The sequence below is a fragment of the Mobula hypostoma genome, chromosome 22 (assembly GCF_963921235.1).
Source record: "Mobula hypostoma chromosome 22, sMobHyp1.1, whole genome shotgun sequence".
In the NCBI taxonomy this organism is placed as follows: domain Eukaryota; kingdom Metazoa; phylum Chordata; class Chondrichthyes; order Myliobatiformes; family Myliobatidae; genus Mobula; species Mobula hypostoma.
This window is the reverse complement of record NC_086118.1, coordinates 54934596-54959509: the sequence shown is the minus strand read 5'-3', so window position 1 is coordinate 54959509 and position 24914 is coordinate 54934596. Positions and strand designations below refer to the sequence as shown.

At 42.2% G+C, this 24914-nt stretch overlaps 1 protein-coding gene across 4 annotated transcripts in view; it reads right to left on the bottom strand.

The window, feature by feature from the left end:
- The window catches only part of cep112 (centrosomal protein 112), a 553075-nt gene that overhangs the window by 307884 nt on the left and 220277 nt on the right, over positions 1-24914 (bottom strand). For all 4 annotated transcript variants that reach the window (XM_063030627.1, XM_063030631.1, XM_063030630.1 and 1 more), the window contains exons 16-17: positions 12682-12741; positions 8951-9030 (exon numbers count right to left, since the gene is read on the bottom strand). In XM_063030627.1, coding sequence (XP_062886697.1) covers positions 8951-9030; positions 12682-12741 — 140 coding nt within the window. The remainder of the gene's footprint in view (positions 1-8950; positions 9031-12681; positions 12742-24914) is intronic.

Sequence of the window (24914 nt, the reverse complement as noted above, 5' to 3'; positions counted from 1 at the left end):
TTGCTGAGACCCAAGATCGGGGATGGAGTGGACTGCAAGGAAGACTATTTTCAAATTATTTCTTAGTCTTGCTTCTGCACACCACTGTATTGTCAACCATCTCTACAAGTCCCATTTTACACTCTAATTTTGTCCAAATTTTGCCCATCAAGAATTCTACCTACTGAACCATTGGTGGCCATATATTCAAGTGCTAAAGACAAAATCTCCAGAGTTCTTTTTGTATTGTATTTTGCCCTGTCAGCCTCCTTTAATGTGGTCATTAAATACTACTACCTGGTCTAAATGTTCAACCATATGCTCATGGAGTCATACAGCACTGAAAGTGTCAGCCCCTGGCTTGGCGTTACAGATGCTCATCTAAATACAAGGGGTGATTGATAAGTTCGTGGCCTAAGGTAGAAGGAGTCAATTTTAGAAAACCTAGCACATTTATTTTTTGACACAGTCCCCTCCTACATTTACACACTTAGTCCAGCGGTTGTGGAGCATACGTATCCCTTCTTTGTAGAAGTCAGCGCCTTGGACCTCCAGAAAGTGGTCCACAGCAGGAGTGATTGATAAGTTTGTGGCCTAAGGTAGAAGGAGATGAATTATTAACTTCAAACTTTCTGTATAATCACTGAAAGAGTTGAACTCCATGTGCATGTAACAAGAGCTGCAGAACTCATCTGCTTCTACCTTAGGCTACAAACTTATCAATCACCCCTGCTGTGGACCACTTTCTAGAGGTCCAAGTTGCCGACTTCTAAGAAACTTCTGCTAAGGTGAAAGATTTTTCACTATCCACAATACTTGTCTCAACGCCACCAACATCTTTGTATACCTTAATAAGCCTTAAAAAGTTCAAAGGAAAATTACCCAGACTATCCAGTCTGTCCTTACAGCTGAAACACTCTATGCTAGGCAATTTCCCAGCAAATCCCCTCTATGCCATCTCAGTGTTATCATATTCATCTCCTAGTGTGCAATGACAACTATGCATAGAACTCCAGTTGCAGCCTAACAGACGTTTTATATCTCTGATGACATTCTGGTAAAAGTCTTGGGACATTTTAAGTGAAAAAACAGAAAATATTGGAACACCCAGGTCAGGAAGAGTAAGTGGAAAGAGACTCAGGGCTGAGTCATTTCAACAGAATGAAAAAAATTTGAATAATTGACTTTGCAGTACCAGGAAAGGATGGATAGATCAAAGGGAATATTACAGGTCGGGTGAGACCAAATGCGTTAATGTGACAGAATCAGACTATATATGTCTATGTTATGTGTTGCTCATGGCAGGGCAGTGAACTTGCTCAAAAGACCAATCTATATCAATGAAGTGTGAAAAATCACTGATAGTTTAACCAGCAGGAATGGCCAGTACTGATACAGAGAGAGAAAAAAAGATGGAGAATGCAATATTCAGTTTGGAAGGTTGCAAGCATCAAGTTAGAAGATGATCTGCTGTTTCTCAATCTTGTATTGGATTTCATTGCAACAGAAAGAGAGTGTCAAATAGAGAGATCAGAGTCAAGGTAGGATGGTGAATTAAAGTGGCAGGCACTGAGAAGCTACAACTTACCGCTGTAGACCAGCGGTCCCCAACCACTGGGCCGCGGACCGGTACCAGGCTGTAAAGCATGTGCTACCGGGGCACGAGGAAACAATATGATTTGGCGATAGGAGTCAGCTGCACCTTTTTTCATTCCTGGACTTATTTCCTGGCATAATTTACATATTACTATTTAATTATTTATGGTTTTATTACTATTTAATTATTTATGGTGCAACTGTAACGAAAACCAATTTTCCCCGGGATCAATAAAGTATGATTATGACTATGACATTCCCTGTCACGCCCACTGTTGAGCTTGAATGCACACAAGATCATTACGCACGTGTCATCCATGTCAGCGCGGGCAGGAGATTAACTCCTCGAGCTTGCAAATGACGGTGGGCTGAAAAGCATGTTTGATATAACATCTCTGCCAGCATTCTGGATCAAAGTCAAGGCTAAATATCCTGAGATAGCCACGAAAGCACTGAAAACGTTGCTTCCATTTCCAACATATTTCTGCAATGAATGCAACGAAATCTAAATTGCGGAATAGACTGGACATAAGGAACCTCCTTTGAGTATTGCTGTCTCCCATCACCCATCTTGTTGCAGGAAAACAAGCCCAGGGCTCCCACTGATTCAGCGATATTGGTGTGTTGCAATGATTTTACATGTTCATACAGGGAAAATATATGCTGTGTGATTAATATCCAAATGTTACTTAAAATGTTATGATACTATTGACTTATATAACCATATAACAATTACAGCACAGAAACAGGCCACCTCTGCCCTTCTAGTCCGTGCCGAACGCTACTCTCACCTAGTCCCACTGACCTGCACTCAGCCCATAACCCTCCATTCCTTTCCTGTCTATATACCTATGCAATTTTTCTTTAAATGATAATACTGAACCTGCCTCTACCACTTCTACTGGAAGTTCGTTCAACACTTACTTCAAGCTCCCCTGTCCTGCCCCGATAATTGACTTAGCGTTATATTCATGTGAGGAAAATATGCACTGTGTGTTTAATATTAAATTCGTTAGATAAACCCTTTTAGAAACGAAATTGAGTGTATTAGCCACTTATCACCTATATTCCGGTCGTGATTAACACTACCCCCCGCCCCGAGCAGAATCACCAAAAACTATTTGTAGAAAAAAATCGGCATGTACACGCATGCGCAAATTACGCATGCACACTGGTGCCCGCGCAAGGCTTCATGGTCATTGTAGTCTTTCTCGGAGTAAACTCAACATATTTGACTGCTGCTCTTGTTCTTTGGCAACCCTACCACCTCCCACCCCCCAGTCGGCCGGTCCACAAGAATATTGTCAATATGAAACCGGTCCGCAGTGCGAAAAAGGTTGGGGACCCCTGCTGTAGACTGAATACTGATGTTCTAGAACATCTCACCACATTAAACACGCTGAACAAATGTAAACTGCTGCACAAGACCGATACCCTACTCAGTAAAAGTAAAGTATTTCATGTTACTGTTCTTATTAATGTCTTTTTAAAAATTCTGATCACCGATGTAATGAGTTAACCAGAAATCAGCTTCACTAAAAGAAATCCAACCCCAGCCTAACTGAAAACCATTCTGAGAGAATCTGTTGGTGTGACTGCGACTGGAACCCAAGCACCTTGGTGGAATTTGTTCAAACCTGTGTTTTATTAGCAGTCCTTTTTGAATTTAACAGACAACTTAAACCTGCTTGGCTCTGTAGATTTCCCAAAGATAGTCCTATATAAAGCCTAGCTGATATCTTTTAAGGGATATTGTTAGATTTTGTTGTGGTAAAACTTTCACAGATTTTTAAAAATCTCTCTTTGCCAATCTGACAAAGGATTTCTGGCCTGAAGGGTTAACTCTGTTTCTCATTCCATAGATGCTGTCTGACCTGCTGAGGAATAAGTGAAAACAAATGGGGGAGGGCAGAGGGGAGTAGTTACCAGAAGTATCTTCCCCTATTCCTTGGGGCCCTCAACCCCTTCCCCACCCTCATGACCTGCCCACCACCCACACCTTATCCCCCCACCCCCATTGTTGCCCATCTCATTCCCTTCATTCCATGGTCCACTGTCTTCAGCTATTAGATGCCGCTTTGTTCAGACCTTTGTCTCTTCCATTTGTCACTTCCCAGCTTCTCATATCATTCCCACTTCCCCCTCTTTCCTGCCTTCCTCCTCTCACTACATTCACCCATTAGATCATGCTCCCCCCTTTCTCCCCACCCTTTTATTTTGTCTTCTGCCCTCTTTCTTTCCAAGCATATAAGAACTAGTGATGCAGCCTTTTGCACTTTTGTACCAAAAATATGGAATACTCGGCCGACTGAGATACGCCAGGCTAGTACTGTGGAACATTCCAAAACACTTCTAAAAACCTATTTTTATAAATCGGCCTACTCATAGGATTACTTAATGCCTGTTGACGTTGATTATATTTATATAATTCGGGAGATTCCATTACATCTTATTCTATATAATGTTTGTTTTTACTCAGAATTTTTAATTTTGTCTCATGTTTTTATGACTATATTGATTTAAGTATCCTTACAATCTACGTAAAGCACTTTGAGCCTGTATCTTAATGCATGAAAGGGTCTTGGGCTGAAACAGTTAATTTCCCTCCATAAATGCTACCTGACCTGCTGAGTTCCTCCATCATTTTGTGATGCTCTGGAATCTCTTGTGAATCTCCTTCTGCAGAATCTCTTGTGTCTCTATTTTTTATGTTTCTAATCAGGCTATGGCATTCACACTCTGACTTTAAGATCCTTCTAAATCCTAAAACCAGAAACTAAAGATGAAATTAAAGAGAAGTGATGCATCCTGTTTGATAATGAAATGGGATTAAAAGAACACACACAAAATGCTGGAGGAACACAGCAGGTCAGGCAGCATCTATGGAAAGGAATAAACATTCAACATTCCAGGTTGAGAACATTCCTTTCTCCTGTGACATTGAGAAAAGCCCCCTCTCCCCCTGAGGAACAGGCACCCTGTCCGGCCACAGCCAAGGTGAGGAGGATCCTAGCCAGGGTAAACTTACGCAAAGCTGTAGGGCCACACAACATACCTAATCGGGTGCTGAGGGTTTGTACGGTGCAGCTAACAGATGTCTTAACAGACACCTTTAATGTCTGCATCAAAGTTGCTGGCGAACACAGCAGGCCAGGCAGCATCTCTAGGAAGAGGTACAGTCAACGGTTCTTTGATATTTGCACCTTTAATGTCTCTTTACAACAATCCACTATCCTTGCAGACTTTAAGGCAGTGCCCAAGAGAGCGATGGCAACTGGCTTAACCGATTACCACCTAGTGGCACTGACCTCAACAAACGTTAAAGTGCTTAGAGTGGGTGGAATGGATTCTATAAAATCTCACCTTTCAGTGACATTAGACTCTTTCCAGTTCGCCTATCTCTCAAACTAGTGCACTGATGATGCCATAGCCTTGTCCTCCACTTCCTCCTGTCCCACCTAGGAAATGATGCCTTATACACCAGGATGTAGTTCATCTACTTCAGCTCAGCTCAGAGGTTGATGGGTAATCTGTCCTCGTTGGGACACTAAACCCCTCTCTGTAACTGGATCTTGGACTTGTTGGCAGAAAGACCCCAGTCGGTCTGAGTTGGTAGCAACGTCTCAAGCTCCATCACACTGAGCACTGGTGCCCCTCAGGGCTGTGTGCCCAGCCCACTGCTGTTCACGCTGCACTGCCAGATCCAGCTCAAACTGCATCATCAAGTTTGCTGATGATACAACAATGGTTGGCCTCATCAGCAACAACAATGAGTTGGTATACAGAGAGGAGATAGGGAGGCTTATCAACAACAACCTTAGTCTCAAGTGGCCAAGACAAAATACACCATTGTGGACTTCAGGAAGGCGCAGGTCAACCACTCTGCATTGCACATCGGTAATTCTGCTGCGGAGAGAGTGAAGAGCACGAAGTTTCTTGCTACACACGTAACGGACAATGTACCTGGACCCACAACATCTCTTCATTAGTCAGAAGGCACAGCAGCATCTACACTTCCTGAGAAGACTGAGGCATGCAAGGCTTTGCACCCCTATTTGAACAACTTTGTACAAGAGCACCATCGAGAGTGTCTTGCCTAACCGCATCATTGTGTAGTATGGAAGTTACAAGGCATCGGACTGCAAGACCCTACAGGAGGAGGCAGTAAAAAACCACTGAAAGGTTCACCGGGGTCTCTCTTCTCCCTATTTGTGACACTTACCAGGAGTGGTGTATGTGTAGCATTGTTGAAAATTCCTACCGTCCACAATCTCTTTGGTCCACTACCATCAAGAAGGAAATACAGGAGCATCAGGATTAGCACTGCCACACTGGGTAACAGCCCTTTCCCCAAGGCTGCAAGGCTAATGAGTACTCTGCCACCACCAATGTCTCATCACTGGGACAGCAAGCTGTTTACTGTTGACCTGTGCCGTGCCCTTCACATTTTTTTTTGTTTTATGCACAATATGTGAAAAATGTATTGTGGGTGCAACAAGGTCTGGAGGAAAATTGTTTCGCTTGGTTATATATGTATATATGCAGTCACATGGCAATAAACTTTGAACTCGAACTTGACTGGGACTGGAAAGAAGGGGCTAGAAGCCACAATAAGAAGGAGGGTTGGAGGAAGCTAGCAAGTGATAGGTGAAACCAGGTGAGGGGGAAAGTGGGTGGGTGGGGAAGTGGGGGCATGAAGTAATAAGCTGGGAGATGATAGGTGGAAAAGGTAAAGGACTGAAGAAGAAAGAAGGTTTAAAGGAGCTGTCCTCAGGCAGATACAAATTAGACTAGTTACAGGTTAATTTAATATTAACTGTGTGCATTTAAAAATGAAAATACCATAGGAAAAATTATAACTAATAACAGCAAAGCTGTAAAAGAGAAGACAGAAGGACTAATAAGCAAAACTTATGTTGTTCTAAGATTGGCAAGTTTCCAACCTAATCAAGACCTCTGTAAAATCACTCCAAGTCCTGTATCAAATAGCACCCAAGGACATCCAGGGAACAGATGTCTCATCCTCCACTGGCCTAGGTTGAAGCAAGGAGCCAATACTTAGCACTGTCCTAACCAGCATAGTTGTGAATAAGATCTCCACAAAATAGATGAGCAAACTTTCATCTCACCCGTTTCTGTGCTCTGAAATCTTGCATCACAACAAGAGTAAGGACTATTTACAATGTTCACTAATGGTAGGCGGATCTCAATATCATCGGAGATTGAGCTCAGGAGAAGAAAATGCCTAGATCTTTAACAGTACAAGATCAATTCCATGAAGAAAGCTAACCAAATAAACTGTTGGTGTCTTTATACAGAATACTTCACTACAAAATAAATTGCAGCAGTTTTATCTTGGTACAAGATTAATTCCCAGTTTGAAAACTTAATTATCAAAAGCTCAACAAGACTTAGAAGTGGGAAGTTCATAACAAATGAACCAGCAAACTTTACCCTATTATTGCCTACCTTTGGAAAGAAATGGTTGGAACCAATACCCGTGTTATTAGAAAGCTGTGCAGCAAGATTGCTTTGGAATGAGATCCATTTCAACTCAGAAAATTCTTTATATTCCTAACTTTTGGTTCTTCCAAATCATTTGGTATAATTTCAAAGTTTACTTCTTTCTGTGTCCTTCTTAAAGGGTACTGAAATAAACGTAACCGATCACTTGTTCTCACTTACCACCCTACAAGCCTCCTCATCCAACACGTAATTCTCCGTAGCTTCTGCCATCTCCAACAGGATCCCACCACCAAGCACATCTTTCCTTCCCCGAACTTTCAGCTTTCTGCAGGGATTGCTCCCTATGCGACTCCCTTGTCTACCCGCCCCTTATATCCTGTCTGAGTAGCCCCCAACCTGATAGCATGAACATTGATTTCCCAAAATTCCAGTAATTAACCCTTCCCCTCCTTCACCATTCCCCATTCTTGTTTCCCTCTTACACCTTCTCTTCTTATCTGCTCATCACATCTCTCTGATGCTCCTCCCCATTCCCTTTCTTCCATGGTCTTCTGTCCCCTTCTATCAGATTGCCCCTTCTCCAGACCTTTATCTCTTTCACCATTCAACTTCCCAGCTCTTTACTTCACCCCTCACCCTCTCCCTGTTTCACCTATCACCTGCCACCTTGTACTACTTCTTCCTCTCCCCCGCCTTCTTATTCCGACTTTTCACCACTTCCTTTCCAGTTCTAATGAAGGGTCTCGGTCTGAAATGTAGACTGTTTATTCCCATCCATAGATGCTGCCGGACCTGCTGAGCTCTTTCAGCACACTGTGCGTATTGCTCTAGATTTCCAGCATCTTGCTTCTTGTGTCCAAGCAGAAGATACCTGAACCACAGGAATCCTAGTAAGTCATGAAACTGTGGCTAACAAGCTTACATTCTGCTTGCAAGTTTCACCTGACAAACCATCTGCCCATGGACTGCTACCTGTGTATGAGAAATCACCAAGAATTCCTTCCAGTAAAACTTGTGTCTTTCATGATTTATCTTACAACTGAATTTGTAGGGGGAGAATTATTTGAATCCATAAATACTTCAGCTGAGAAGATCATCGGGGTCTCTCTTCCTGCCATTACAGATATTTACACCACACGCTGTATCCGTAAAGCAAACAGCATTATGAAGGACCCCACGCACCCCTCATACAAACTCTTCTCTCTCCTGCCATCTGGAAAAAGGCACCGAAGCATTCGGGCTCTCACGACCAGACTATGTAACAGTTTCTTCCTCAAAGCCATCAGACTCCTCAATACCCAGAGCCTGGACTGACACCAACCTACTGCCGTCTACCGTGCCTATTGTCTTGTTTATTATTTATTGTAATGCCTGCACTGTTTTGTGCACTTCACGCAGTCCTGGGTAGGTCTGTAATCTAGTGTAGTTTTTGTGTTTTTTTCTTACGTAGTTCAGTGTAGTTTTTGTATTGTTTCATGTAGCACCATGGTCCTGAAAAACATTGTCTCGTTTTTACTGTGTACTGTACCAGCAGTTATAGTCAAAATGACAATAAAAAGTGACTTGACTTGACTTGACATTCCTCAAAGACAGGTCTCTGTATTTAAAAATGAGCAAAATTTTTTTGCTATTCAGTTATTGCACACAACAAGTCCCTTCTAGTGAGGAACTGAGTAAAATGATATTACTATTAACAGAGAAGAGCTGCCTCAGACATTGATAGAATTCCCGTTATTCTACAATTATTATAATATCTTCAGTAGCCATTGGAAATAACACATTTAAGTCAGTTTAACACATCAGCATTATATTCAATACTGGCACTAAATTTAAATCCAGATTGACTTAAAGGAACAAAGATGATATTAACTATTTTTGTGAAATAAAGTAATAAAAAACTTCTTTTTACCGAACAGCTTCCTCCAATTTGCAAATTTGCTTCTGTGCATTTGCTTTCTCTTGGTCTCTTTCGGTCAACAAGTTGTGAATCTAGGGTAAAATAAAAATTAAATTACTTATTTCTTTTGTGTGTAATACAGCAACAAAATTAATTGTCACAATTTTAGAAGATTTGATATCAAGAGAAAAGAACTGCAGCAAACAAATCAAATGCTCTCCAAATTCCATCACAGTTTAGTAAATAAAATTTGCTAAAATAGTTAAAATATGATTTCCTCTTGATCTTTGATAATAACAATATGGAATCTCGATAACTTATGAAGTTTTGGGGCCAATCATTGTAGGCTCAAACACATTTTTGGTCTTTCTGTCAGGGAAGAAAATTGTAGCTCAGAGTGGGAATGACGGGGATATGCAAAGGGTGAAACAGGTGGACACATTGTCTGACAGCACAACATCATAATGTCATTATTCCCTGAATGCTTTAAACATTTCACCTGCTCTATTCCATCTACCTCCTGTTCCAAGTGAGCACACAACCTACACAGGGATGGAAATGTTGTCAACCAATCATCCAGAAGCAACCAATCCAACAGCTGAACTGGCAAGTGAGCATCACTCTGAATTTGTTCTACATATGGAAGACTAACCTGCACCTTTCATCTAAAGACAAAGCACTTTTGAAATTCTGAAAAGAAGTACTTTTCCATTTCCTCCATTTATAATGGCACCCTTCAATCAATTAATGTACTCAGTTACTAACTGGTTCTGCAAAAACAAGAGATATTGCTACTGTGGGCTAGCACTATCTCCAGTAGAACCGTATTGTGCAGCTTTCTCTCAGAACTCCACACTTACTATCTCCACTTCTTCCTAGAATTTATTCTATATAATGCACACCCACACTAATGTTTAATGCTATTACCTGCATTTCTCCAATGCTGTTGAAGTAAAATATTTTGCAGGGTGAAAACAATAGGAGTATTTCCAGTGACAACGGGTTTTAAAGCCCTGGTCAGGCCAAAACTAACAACAATACAAGAAACCATGGATTGACAATATTGTGTTTGTCCCAGGAGTCCTCTAGATTGATGCATTCCTGTTGGCAGTCATATTCTAGTAGGAAGGTAATTAGGAATTACATAAGAACAGAAATATCAGGCACTACTTCCCAAAATATTTGGAATTGCTTCCTAGATTAGGATCAGTTTAGTGACAGGTCATTCACACATTTTCTGGATCATGGTGATGATTGAAATTCCAAGAGTGTGAGGAAATAATAGTCATAAAATAAAATAAATATAAATCATTAGGTTCTACATTTATTTCCTGCTGCACGAATGATTAATAAACAAAACTTTAAACTAGTGGTACTTGCTATTACTAATGCTGAAATTGAAGACAAAGCAAATGAACAGTCAGCTATGGCAAGGTGACTATTTTAACAAGCTAAAGCATCAGGCTTTTCTTTCAACCATCCTCCACTGAACTTTCTTTGTTACCTTAGTGAAAATTAGAGATCCTTCTGTGCCTTGTGATATTTTAAAGAAATTGCTTAAAGGAAACATTAGCCCATATTTTACATTCCCTAGAGGTATAAAAAAGATACTTGCAGCTGTTCTAATTACTGGACTTGACAGCTAGTGCAGCACTGCCAGTCTTTTACAGCTTTACTGGGATACAAAGCAACAGGTCAACAACACAAAGCAGGTGTGTTTTGCATATATTGAATTCTTTCACCAACTTTCATCCGTCAGTGGCAACTGTCAACTTTCAATTTTACTACATCTAGTTCAAAATGACAAAGCAAGCACATGACTGCAACCAGAACTGGTTAATTTAAGATGTTTCGGCTTCTCTTATTTTAACTCTTCAGCTACTTTACAATTGCAAGGAAACTACTCCCAAACAGAAACTACTGAAGCACATTCTTTAACAGATGCAGACATTTCTGTCATAAAGATCAAGCACAGGTAGTTCTGTGACTAATATCACAGTACAGCTTTAAAGAAGAAAGTGATTAAATGTTTGGCAAAGGTTTTTCAGTGATGGTATACACCCTGCTTAGTTGTTCTTGGATGTGGTACATCGTTGAACTTACTGAACCTTGCACCTTTTCCAAAAATAATTAAAAAGTGCAATTAACTGATGCCCTTTTCTCACTGTTTCCATCAGGTAGGAGGTACAGAAACCTGAAGGCACACACTCAGTAATTCAGGAACAGCTTCTTCCCCTCTGTCATCTGATTCCTAAATGGACATTGAACCCTTGGGCACTACCACACTTTTTTAATATATATTATTTCTGTTTTTTGCATGAATTTTAATCTATTCAATATATGTACACTATAATTGTTTTACTTATTATTATTTTATTTTTTTTCTTCTATAATATGTATTGCATTGAACTGCTGCTGCTAAGTTAACAAATTTCACATCCCATGCCGGTGTTAATAAACCTGATTCTGATTCTGACATTGCAAGGATACAAGTTAGGTTTACTAAGTTGTGGACATGCTATGTTGGTGCCAGAAGTATGGTGATGCTTGCAGGCTGCCCCAGCACATTCTCGGACTGTGCTGGTTGTTGTATGTTCCGAGGTTTCAATGTACATGCAACAAATAAAGCTAATCTTTATCTTTATAGATTGTCATAAATACCCACCTGGTTCAATAATGTCCTTCAAGGCAGAAACCTGCCACTCTTATCCTTTGAAGGATCTAAGCAGCTCCAGATCCAGAGCACTTGGTTATTTTTAATCGGCCTCTGAAATAGCCTAGCGAGCCACTCATTCAAAGGGATAATTAGGGATGGACAATAACTACTGGTTTAGTCAACAAAACAGCCATCCTGCAAGCCCTAGTATCAGCATTTCTAAAAATATATAGAACACCCTCCCTAACTTCATGATCTATATCTGTTTCCTGAACCTTAGACTCAAACCACTGTGAAAATTATTAAGGAAATTATTCCCAGGACTGAATGCTACTGGAATTTTACAAGCCAATGGCCTCTCAAATTTGAAACAAAGATATATTTTGCAACAGAACCACTAGGACCATAACTCAGATGTGGAGACTTTGGAAAGGGCTCAGAAGGGATTCAGCAGGATGTTGCCTGGATTGGAGTGCATTAATATAAAGAGAGGCTAAACAAATGTTATTGCTTTCTCCAAAGCATCAGAGGCTAAGGAGGCGACCTGCTAAAAATATATAAATTTATGAAAGGCACAGGTAGGCTAGGGAGAAAATGCCAAATGCAGGAAGAGTGGGGGTGGGGGGTAGTTATAGAAAGTTTGAGCAGCAAGTGTTTTACACAGCGAGGAAGGTGACTAGGTATGTTGGCAAGGCACTTCAACAGATACGTGAAGAGGCAGGGAAAAGAGGGATGTGAATTATGAGCAGGACGTTCGGATTAGTTACATCGGCTTCATGATTGGCACAGACATGGTGAGTCAAAGGGCCGTGTTCCTGTGCAGTTCTATGTTCATTTTTATCTGATTTCAAGAATTCTAATCTTCTTGTTTGTGGTAGTAGCTGCATTAAAACTAAATGGATTAAATATCCATCAACTATATTGCAAATTAATCACAGCATGGTCACTCTTCAATACATATAACACTTAAAAGTTCTCCACTTATAATTCCTAAAAAAAACTTCTACAGCAATTTGTGCTTGTATGACTTTCGATGCCCCATCAGTAGTTGACATGATGTATTTGTAACAGACATTCCCTTCATTACCTTCCGTTCATGAAGACGCTCCAGCTGCAGTCTTTCTTCTTCAAACCTTCCTGCTTGTTTCTGAAAAAATATACACAAATAAACATACTAATGGTACTAAATAATGTAAAGAAAGAAACTAATGATCTCAAATTACAAATTTAATTTATAGGCACAGATTAACAGTTATCGAACTAAAAAGTACATTTGAGAAATTCAAGGACTGTATCTTGGTCTCAGGTGAGATAAAGTTGACATGAACACTCCCACAGCCAATGTTCTACTCTCACTCTTCGAGGTGTTGGCACATGGGAGTGCAACTCCTTCATTGCTCAAGGAGAATTGGGAAGAGGCATATCCTCTTTTTTGATGAAGGCAATGGAATACCTTGCATTTAATTACAATCTTTTACCTTGAAAAGCATCCCAAGGCTCTTCAGATAAGTGTAGTTCGATAAATAACTGACATAAGAAGAGAAGGTATTAATGTGCTCAGATATCAACAGGCAAAACGTGCTTGTGATCATGAGGTAATTTAAGTTTGCAAAGATTACAATAGATAGATCAATTGTGCTCATATTTCCATGCTGTTCATCAGCAAAACATTCTTCCAGGAAACCCAAATAACGGTTTCTCTGAAGGTTTCCAGCTCCTATATCAGATATGCCTGGATGTCATCAATACCTCTGTGATTATATTCCAAAAAAAAAGGAATAAATCTACCACATTCTCTTCATCTATATCATGTGACTTTAAATTAAAAAATAACAGATTAAATGTTGTGTATCCTGATTCCAAGCAGATTCTGATTTTAATATGTAGTCCATGGATAGTTTACACCACTCTTTCTTTCTGGCATTCTTCTGTGTTTTTGCTTCCCGGAGGGGGGTAGAAAAAAATCACCAGACTTGAGAGAAATAATACTTGTACCCCAGTACATTTTATGGTTTACGTTCTGCTCACTTTTTCTAGAACCAACAGCTCTCTAATTATCTCCATAACTGTTCAATATTCTCCACTTCCATTGCTATTCTCTCTTCTCCAGCATTTCTGAAAGTCAATTTCATAGTTATTTCATACTTCTGCTGCAACCACATTATCTCTCCATTACTGTGATCCTTTTAGATACTCAGTAAAGTCTATATTCCCTTTGATTATCCATTAGTTATTTTATCCATACTCTTTTAGACCCTTTCACATTTCCTTCTCCTTCTTTCATATCCTCCATAGTTCTATAATCATATTGTTTCGTTTAAAACTCTCATTTTAACTCCCTTATTTGTCCAGAAAATTTTCTTTTTTGACCCATTTATTCTCAGCTTCAAAGAAAAATATTTATCTTTCACTTATTTCAACTCTTAACTTGTTTCCACTGGTGATCCAATGACTTTGTCTGCTGACTTTGCTGGATTTTTTTTTGTTGTATAATGCATTTCATTGATCTTTGCTCTTTATTTTTTATTTTATATTTTTAAATGCTTTCAACTCTTGTTCCATTCTAAATACCAGATCATTGCAACTTCTCACTTCATTCAATTGATCTGGACAGCGATCTGAATGGCAGTTTAAAACTATTAACCATACAACTGAAATGTTATAACCAGAAGTCACAGAATACTACATCCTGTAATTTTTATATCCTTATACAGATAGTTAATACTTCTAATCCTTCAACAGAATGAAAAGTTTTAAGCTTTCACATGCATATCTCTTGACAGTGCCTCAAATTCTCTGTCTTATCTTGATTTTGTTTAGCACTTTGCTCTTTTAAAATCCAACTTCCTCCTGATCTCATCTTCATTATTTTTTCTAATTCAAAATCCCTGCCTTTTTTTTAGTTTTCTTATCTCTCCCCCCACCCCCACTTCCCCTTTCTTTTGACATTTTAACTGATTATTTCTGCTTTGGTTGAACAAATATTTGGTTGAGAACATACTTCAATTGTTTCCTTTTTCCACCTAGAAACCTGTTGGCATGACAGCGCTTAGAATGGAGTATCTATCTCAAGATTTCAGGGTTAGGTATGTGAGTGGGGTAGCCGAATTCAATTAGGGGATTGATACTGGAAATACTGTTTCGGAAAAGACACCGACATTTGAGGGGAGACTGAATATTGGTTTGGAAGAGATTCATTCATGCTGCCAGTAGGTTTTTAGCATTTTGCAGACAGTTTTGGTGGAACCTCTACAAAGCTTTGAGATGCTTATTCTCAAGTCCCAGAAGCATGGCCAGAGAAAGTTAGTTTTGTGGTGGCTTTTGGGTCCTTAATCTTTGATACCCTTTTTCCTCAGATGGCTAAAGATTGTGCTAGTACACTGAAAACTGAGGGAGTTGACTCACTGGACAGCTCTTGCAACACATTTAATCTATTAGCCTATTCGTCTATCATCTTTGTCAGACACAAAATATCTTTATGCCATTGGTTTAGACAAGCTGATTGTTGCAAATTTTAATTCATTTGGAATGAAAGCAGGACCAAAGCTCGTTACTGCCCATCCCAAACCGCAAATGAGCCACTTTCTTGACCAAAAGCAACTCTCGTGGTGAGCATACTCCTATAATGTTGTGAGTGATGATGCCAAGATTTTCTAATTGTAGGCATTAAAAGCAAGGATGACATGATTTGAGGGAAATTTTCAGGTAATGACTTCCTCTTGTTCATGTTGACCTTTGCTTTCTAGGTTAACAACAATGAAACTATGATCAACAAGCCAAATTTGACCTGGCAACTCTTAGTAGCCTGGCCCTTTGAATGACCCCAAGGTACCATCTTTCCTGGCTTGGAGGGAGGTTCTAGCCATAATAGGGTGAGGGTTAGGAAATGCGGTGAAAGAGTTGGGTTAAAAATTGTGCAAGGGTGAGACATAGTTCAGGATATTGCCAAAGACTGGTTGGGGAGACATTACAATGCCAGTTGACATAATTGCACATGCCAGTGCCACTATGAGTTAAGCTAACATGTCATTTACAGAAAAACGCTGTTAACAACTTGACCAGTTTTCTAGTCCAACCTGAAAAGTACAAAGGTTTCAGATACAGATCATGGTTTTTCTTCTAATATTTGTATATTTTGATATCTATGCACTTGTAATGCTACTGTGACACTGAAATTTCCTTTGGGATCAATAAATTATCTATCTAATACCAGTTTCCATAAATATAAAATAGCACATCAAAAATGATAAAATAAAATCTTATTATTACAGAAAATAGGTTCTATAAAAATGATAATGCCTCATCAACACATATTTAATCACAATATTATGCTCATTCTATACATTTTTGGTAGATGTTGATTCATCAGATTTCCCAAGTCTCACCTAAATGTGTTCTAAATCAATAAGAAGAGTCACAAACAGCAGAGAAAGAGGTACAGGAGACTGCAGATGGTGGAAGCTGCAGCAACAAATATCCATTAGAGGAACTCAAATTGGTTGAGCAGCATCTGTGGCAGGAAAGGACATGTCAACATTTCGTTTCAACCTGAAATATTGAGAGTTCCTTTCCTCCCACAGATGCTGCATGACTTACTGAGTTCTTCCAGCAGATTGTTAGCAATTAACAGCAAGCTATTTAACCCACTGTCCACTGATGTTGGGTCTTATTCTGACCCCATCTAAGAACCGGCCATCTGCACTTTAACCTCAGTTGAATATTGATTAATGGTGTTAACTTTGGTCAGATACAAAAACTCCCACAATTCAAATCTTGATATTTGTAGTCAATAAAAGGTAGTTTCCAACACACTCATTGTTTGTGGTGTTATAGTTGCTGCATCGCAGGCTATATTTTGCCAAACCTTGAAAGCCACTCATCCACTGAGATCTATCTTAAAATGTTTAAGTAATCTAGCATTTTAACAAATAAAAAAAATATAAATTTGAACATAAGCACATACAAAATGAAGCAAAATATTAGAAGTACTACAATATTAAACTCAACAAAAACAAATATATAAAACAAAGAGATTTAACAAATCAGCAGTTTTTTTTTGTATTTTCAATTAGAATTCAGTACTTTCATAGAATGCTTATTATACGCTTAATCTATTCACCCTTGGATTGTTTTGGACTTACGAGAAAAATACATTATGTAAATTCAAATTTGGATTTCCAGCATCATGCTCAAAGCTCACTCTAGTTAATTTGTTTTCAAAGATGAAAAGCTTAGCCTTAGCTGAAGTGTATTTTCAGTTTTTCAACCAATATCACGCCAAAATTACTCCTTTGCAGGATGAAATGTGGATGAAATATACACAACTTACAGGGCTTCCTCTAATGGGTTATTCGACAAGTTAATTGAAATAGGACTTACGGTTCAAATATATTTTCCACACAGTGTTTGACTTGTAAGACCATAAAATATAGGACAGAATTAGGCCATTTGGCCCATAGAGTTTGCTCCACCACTTCATCAAGGCTGATTCAGTTTGCTTCCTATCAACCTCAGCCTTAAATATATATAAAGATTTGGCCTCCACAGCTGCCTGTGGCAAAGAATTCCACTGATTCACCACTCTCCAGCTAAAGAAATTCCTCATCTCCATTCTAAAAGGATGGCCCCTCTATTTTGATGCTGTATCCTCTGGTCTTAAGACTCTCCCACCATAGGAAACATCCTCTCCACCTCCACTCTATCAAGGCCTTTCACCATTCAATAGGCTTCAATTAGGTCACCCATCAATCTTCTGAATTCCAGAGAGAATACAGGCCCAGAGCCATCAAACGCTCTTCATATAACAATCCATTCAATCATGGAATCCTTTTGGTAAACCTCCTTTGAACCCTCTCTAGTTTCAGCAAAGATAAGGGATCCAAACCTGCTCACAATACTCCAGGTGAGGCCTCACCAGAGTTTTATAAAGTCTCAACATTAAATCCTTGTTTTTATATTCCAGTTCTCTTGAAATGAATGCTAACATTGCATTTTCCTTCCTCACCACAGACTCAACCTGCAAGTTAACCTCTAGGAAATCCTGCACAAGGATGCCCAAATTCCTTTGCACCTTAGATTTTTGTATTTTCTCTCCAAAATATACCTCATGGCATCACTTCCAATGAAACTAGCAGAGGAACTAACTAAATAAAAGCAACTAATTTCAGTAGATATTTTTCCTGGATTCAGAAATTGGCAGGTGAATGGACGTCAGGCAAGTGGGTGGCTTTTAAAAGTGAGATTGGCAGAGTTCAGGACCAATATGTTGCTGTTAGGGTAAAGGCCAAGGGTCAGCCTCAATGACAAGGGATATTGAGTCTCTGGTCAGTCAGGAAAAGGGATGCATATTGAATTGAATTGACTTTATTACTTACATCCTTCATATACATGAAGAGTAAAAATCTTTACGTTACGTCTCTGTCTAAACGTGCAATGTGCAATTTATAGTAATTTAAAATAAATAGTATGTACAACAGGACAGTCAATATAACAAAGAAATACAATTGTATCAGCATGAATTAATCAGTCTGATGGCCTAGTGCAAGAACCTGCCCCTGCGTTGGTTGGTCCTGGCCTTTAAGATGCAGTACCGTTTCCCAGATGCCAGCAGTTGGAACAGTTTGTGGTTGGGGTGACTCGGGTCCCTAATGATCCTTCGGGCTCTTTTTACACATGTAAATATCCTGAATAGTGGTAAGTTCATATCAACACATGTGCTGAGCTGTCCACAGCACTCTCTGTAGAATCCTGTGATTGAGGGAGGTAAAGTTCCCACACCAGGCAGTGATGTAGCCAGTCAGGATGCTCTCAATCGTGCCCCCGCAGAAAGTTCTTGGGTTCACTGCCTAACTTCTTCAACTGCCTGAGGTGAAAGAAGTGCTGCTGTGCCTTTTTCACCACACAGCCAGTATGTACAGACCACGTCAGATCCTCAGTGACGTGTATGCCGAGGAACTTAAAGCTGTTCACCCTCTCAACCCCAGATCCATTGATGTCAATAGATGTTGGCTTGTCTCCATTCCTCCTGTAGTCCACAACCAGCTCTTTTGTATTTGCAATATTGCGGGAGAGGTTGTTTACTTGACACCACTGTGTCAGGGTGATGACTTCTCTGTTGGCTGCCTCATTACTATTTGAGATCAGGCCAATCAGTGTAGTGTCGTCAGCAAATTTAATTAGCAGATTGGAGCTGTGGGTGGCAACACAGTCATGGGTATACAGAGAGTAAAGGAGGGGACTTAGTACACAGCCCTGAGGGGCACCTGTGTTGAGGGTCAGAGGGACAGAGGTGAGGGAGTCCACTCTTACCACCTGCCAGCAATCTGACAGGAAGTCCAGCTACACAAGGCAGGGTGAAGGCCGAGGTCTCTGAGCTTCTTGTCGAGCCTGGAGCAAATTATAGTGTTGAATGCTGAACTGTAATCCAAAAACAGCACTCTCACATAAGCATCTTTCATCTCCAGATGTGTAAGGACATATATGTCAGATATAGGGAGTTAGGATCAAGCAGATATAATAAGGATTATAAAGGATATAGCAGTATAATTAAGGAGGAAATTAGGAAGGCAAGAATGGGCATAAGTATACTCTTGTCAGATAAGAAAAGGAAAATACTATGATATTTTCTAAGAGTAAAAGTGTAACCAGGGAGAGAACCAGTCCCTGTTTATGTGCAGAGCTTCAGGAGATAGGCAGTCTTAAATGAATACTTTTCATCTGCATTTACTGTGAAGATCATGGAAGCTAAAGAATTCAGTGAAGAGAAAAGTGATTGAAAAAAAATCAGTATTCTGAAGGAAGAATTGTTGGTGGTGTTGAGGTGCATAAAGATAGATGAATCCCCAGGGCTTGATCAAGCATATCCTACAATATTGTGAGAAGCAAAGGAAAAATTGCAGGGGCCTTGGTAAGATCAAACCAAAGAAATACAGGCTGTGGATCATAACTACAGTGGTCGAAAATCATTGGAAGGGATTCTGGGAGACAGAATCAGTCTGCATGTGGAAAGGCAAAGAATAATTAGGGTTAGGCAACATAGCTTTGTGCTTGGCAAATCATATTGCGCAAATTTGATTGAATTTCGTGAAGAGGTGACCAAGAGGACTGACCAGGGTATGGTGGTAGACATTATCTATGTGGACTCTAGCAAAGTTCTGACAGGGTTCAGATGGTTGGACCACAAAGGATCCATAACTGGAAAAACTTACATAACTGGAAAAAGGAGACAGAAGGTAGTAGTGGAAATTGTTTTTCAGACTGGAGGCCTGTGGCCAGTGGTATACAAACAGGTTTGGTACTGCGTCCACTGGTGTTTGTCATCTCTACGTATTGACCTAGATGAGAATGTAGTTTTTCTTTGTTGATGACACCAAAATTAGCAATGTGGGTAGAGAAGGTTGCCCAAGGCGACAGTGGGATCTAGATCAACTGGGAAAATGGGGCAAGAATGGAAATGAAACAAAGTGCTGTATTTTAGGAAGTTAAACCAGGACGAGACATTTACAGTAAATAACAGGGTCTGAGCAGTACTGCAGAACAGAGAGACATAGGGCTTCACAGCAGACAAGGTGGTGAACAAGGTGCATGGAACATTTTCTTTCATCGGTCAGGCATTGAGCACAAGAGTTAGGACATCACATTACATACAGACCTACAAGATGTTGCTGAGACCACACCAGAAATATTGTGTGCAGTTAAGGTAGAGTACAATACGAAGGTTACAATTAAGCTAGAGAGGGTGCAAAAAAGATTCATGATATTGCCAGGACTGGAGGGCTAAAGTTACAAGAAGGCTGGATAGTTTGAGACTGTTTCTCCCAGAATGAAGGAGATTGAGGGATTGCACTTTTGAGGTTTATAAATTCATGAGAGACATATAGATAATATACTGACACGACTTTTTATTTTTACTAGGTATGAGAGAATAAAACCAGAGGGCATAGGTTTAAAGTCAGAGGAGAAGATTAAAGGAACCCAAGAGGCAGATTTTTTAAACAGGGTGTAGTGGCTATGAAGTTCAATTGGTACAACTACAAACGTTTGTACTTCTACCACCCATTTTCATGCCCCTCCCCCTCCTGGTTCCATCTATCCACTACACACATTTCACCTGCAGGGTTTCCCCTCACTTCCCTATCTGGTTCTAGTTCCATCTGCCATTCACTCCCCCCCACCACCAATGGTACAGGAGCTTCACCCACACCACCAGATTCAGGAACAGTTATTACCCCTCAATCATCAGGCTACTGAACCAGATGGGAAAACTTTACTCAACTTCAATAGAGTTCTTTGAGGAGGTGACCAGGCATACAGATGAGGGTAGTGCAGTGGATGTGATCTATATGGATTTTAGTAAGGCATTTGACAAGGTTCCACATGGTAGGCTTATTCAGAAAGTCAGAAGGCATGGGATCCAGGGAAGTTTGGCCAGGTGGATTCAGAATTGGCTTGCCTGCAGAAGGCAGAGGGTCGTGGTGGAGAGGGTACATTCAGATTGGAGGATTGTGACTAGTGGTGTCCCACAAGGATCTGTTCTGGGACCTCTACTTTTCATAATTTTTATTAACAACCTGGATGTAGGGGTAGAAGGGTGGGTTGGCAAGTTTGCAGATGACACATGGTGTTGTAGATAGTGTAGAGGATTGTCAAAGATTGCAGAGAGATATTGACAGGTTGCAGAAGTGGGCTGAGAAGTGGCAGATGGAGTTCAACCCGGAGAAGTGTGAGGTAGAACACTTTGGAAGGACAATCTCCAAGGCAGAGTACAAAGTAAATGACAGGATACTTGGTAGTATGGAGGAGCAGAGGGATCTGGGGGTACATGTCCACAGATCCCTGAAAGTTGCCTCACAGGTGGATAGGGTAGTTAAGAAAGCTTATGGGGTGTTAGCTTTCATAAGTCGAGGGATAGAGCTTAAGAGTCGTGATGTAATGATGCAGCTCTATAAAACTCCGGTTAGGCCACACTTGGAGTACTGTGTCCAGTTCTGATCGCCTCACTGTAGGAAGGATGTGGAAGCATTGGAAAGAGTACAGAGGAGATTTACCAGGATGCTGCCTGGTTTAGAGAGTATGCATTATGATCAGAGATTAAAGGAGCTAGAGCTTTACTCTTTGAAGAGAAGGAGGATGAGAGGAGACATGATAGAGGTATACAAGATATTAAGAGGAATAGATAGAGTGGATAGCCAGCGCCTCTTCCCCAGGGCACCACTGCTCAATACAAGAGGACATGGCTTTAAGGTAAGGGGTGGGAAGTTCAAGGGGGATATTAGAGGAAGGTTTTTTACTCAGGGAGTGGTTGGTGAGCGGGACTGCCTCTGGCCATCTCGTGAACCGGTCTATCATAGTTAGGAGGTACCGCGCTCCTTGTGACACTGGCAGGGGCCCCACGATATCCACATGAATGTGGTCGAACCTCTGGCGGGTGGGTTCGAACTGCTGCGGGGGAGCCTTGGTGTGCCGCTGCACCTTGGCCGTTTGGCACTGCATGCACGTTTTGGCCCATTCACTGACCTGTTTACGAAGTCCATGCCACACGAACCTGTTGGAGACCAGCCGGACGGTTGTCCTGATGGAGGGGTGCGCTAAGTTGTGAATGGACTTGAAAACTCGCCGCCGCCAGGCTGCTGGGACGACGGGGCGGGGTTGGCCGGTAGCTGTGTCACACAGTAGGGTCTTCTCACCTGGGCCTACGGGGAGGTCTTGGAGCTGCAAACCGGAGACCACAGTTCTGTAACTAGGGATCTCATCGTCTGCCTGCTGTCCCTCCGCCAGCATTGCATAGTCCACCCCCTGGGACAGGGCCTGTATGGTAGGTCTGGATAGTGCGTCCGCCACGACGTTGTCATTTCCCGAGACATGCCGGATGTCCGTCATGTACTCGGAGATGTAGGACAGATGTCGCTGCTGGCGGGACGACCAGGGGTCGGACACCTTAGTGAACGCAAAGGTAAGCAGATTGTGGTCCGTGAACGCAGTGAAGGGCCTATCTTCTAAGAAGGACCTGAAATGCCGGATTGCCAGGTATAGTGCCAATAGCTCCCGGTCGAAAGCACTGTATTTGAGTTTGGGTGGTCATAGGTGTTTGCTGAAGAACGCCAGGGGTTGCCAGCGGCCCTCGATGAGTTGTTCCAGCATTCCACCGACTGCTGTGTTGGGTGCGTCCACCGTGAGGGCAGTAGGAATGTCTGTTCTGGGGTGCACTAGCATCACGGCGTTTGCCAAGGCTTCTTTAGTTTTAACGAAAGTGGCCGCGGCATCTTCATCCCAGGTAATGTCCTTGCCCTTACCCGACATCAGGGTGAACAGGGGGCGCATGACTCGGGCTGCTGAGGGGAGGAAACGGTGGTAGAAATTCACCATACCCACAAATTCCTGCAGGCCTTTGGTTGTGTTGGGTCGGGGGAAGTGGCGGACCGTGTCTACCTTGGCGGGCAGAGGGGTTGCCCCGCCTTTAGTAATCCTGTGGCCCAGGAAGTCGATGGTGTCGAGTCAGAACTGGCATTTGGCCGGGTTGATTGTAAAGCCAAATTCGCTCAGTCGGGCATAGAGTTGACGGAGGTGGGACAGATGCTCCTGACAACTACTGCTGGCTATGAGGATGTCGTCCAAATAGATGAATGCAAAGTCCAGGTCGCATCCCACTGCGTCCATTAACTGCTGGAAAGTCTGTGCAGCATTCTTTAGGCCAAACGGGGTGATGAGTGCTGTTTTGGGGATGTCGTCCGGATGTACCGAGATTTGATGGTATCCCCGGACGAGGTCTACCTTGGAAAAGATCCTAGCGCCGTGTAGGTTTGCTGCAAAGTCTTGAATGTGCGGCACAGGGTAGCGGTCTGGCGTTGTAGCCTCGTTCAGCCTGCGGTAGTCGCCGCATGGTCTCCAGCCCCCCGTTGCCTTGGGCACCATGTGCAGGGGGAAGACCCATGGGCTGTCGGACCGTCGTATGATCCCCAATTCCTCCATCTTCTTGAACTCATCCTTCGCCAGTCGGAGCTTGTCCGGGGGAAGCCTTCGAGCACGGGCATGGAGGGGTGGTCCCTGGGTTGGGATGTGGTGCTATACTCCGTGTCTGGGCATGGCTGCCGTGAACTGCGGTGTCAGAACTGATGGGAAATCCGCCAGGACCCTGGTGAATTCGTCGTCGGACAGCGTGATGGAGTCCAGGTGTGGGACTGGCAACTTGGCTTCACCCAGGGAGAACGTTTGAAAAGTCTTGGCGTGGACTAGTCGCTTCCCTTGCAGGTCGACCAGCAGGCTGTGGACTCGTAGAAAAAAATGCCCCACGGAATGGTTGGGCCATGGCGGCCAGTGTGAAGTCCCACGTGAACCGGCTGGAGCTGAACTGTAGCCGCACCGTGCGGGTGCCGTAGGTCCATATTGTGCTGCCATTTGCGGCCCTCAGGGTGGGTCCCGGTTCTCTGTTGCGGGTGTCGTAACTTGTTGGAGGTAAGACGCTGATCTCTGCTCTGGTGTCGACCAAAAAGCAGCATCCCGACTGCTTGTCCCAGACATACAGGAGGCTGTCCGCCGTAGCCGTCAGCGGCAGCTGGCCCTGGCGTTTCCCGGGAATTTGCAGGGCGGTGTACAGCGGCGGGCCTCTGCGCCCCACCGCTGGTGGTAGAAGCACTATTGTTCGTTGGGCTCCTCACTCTCGTCGCCGGGTTTTGTAGGCTCTGCTGCCGGGCCTGGTCTGGTCTGTCATTGGGCACATGGTTTGGTGATCTGTGCAACGGACGCCCTTCTCTCTTTCCTGGCATTCCACAGCACATCTGCCCGGGCCGCCACCTCCTGGGGGTCGCTGAAATTTGCGTCAGACAGCAGCAGGCATATGTCCTCGGGCAGTTGCTCTAGGAACGCCTGCTCAAACATGAGGCAGGGTTTGTGTCCTTCGGCCAGGGCCAGCATTTCGTTCATCAATGCCGACAGCGGCCTGTCTCCCAAACCATCCAGGTGCAGTAAGCGGGCAGCTCGTTTGCGCCGTGAGACTCTGAAAGTCCTTATGAGCAGGGCTTTGAAAGCTGTGTATTTGCCGTCCTCCAGGGGCAACTATATAAACTCCTCAACTTGTGCAGCTGTCTCCTGGTCGAGGGAGCTCAGCACGTAGTAGTAGTGAGTGGACTCCAAGGTTATCTGCCGAATGTGGAATTGTGCTTCTGCTTGTTCGAACCATAAGCAGGGTTGCAGCGTCCAGAAGCTTGGTAGTTTTAACGAAACTGCATGAACAGATGCGGCGTCGGTCATCTCTGGTCCAAATATCGTTTGGGCCGTCGAGGTCACCAATTGTAGCGGTGTGCTACACACAGCGCTAGAATAATG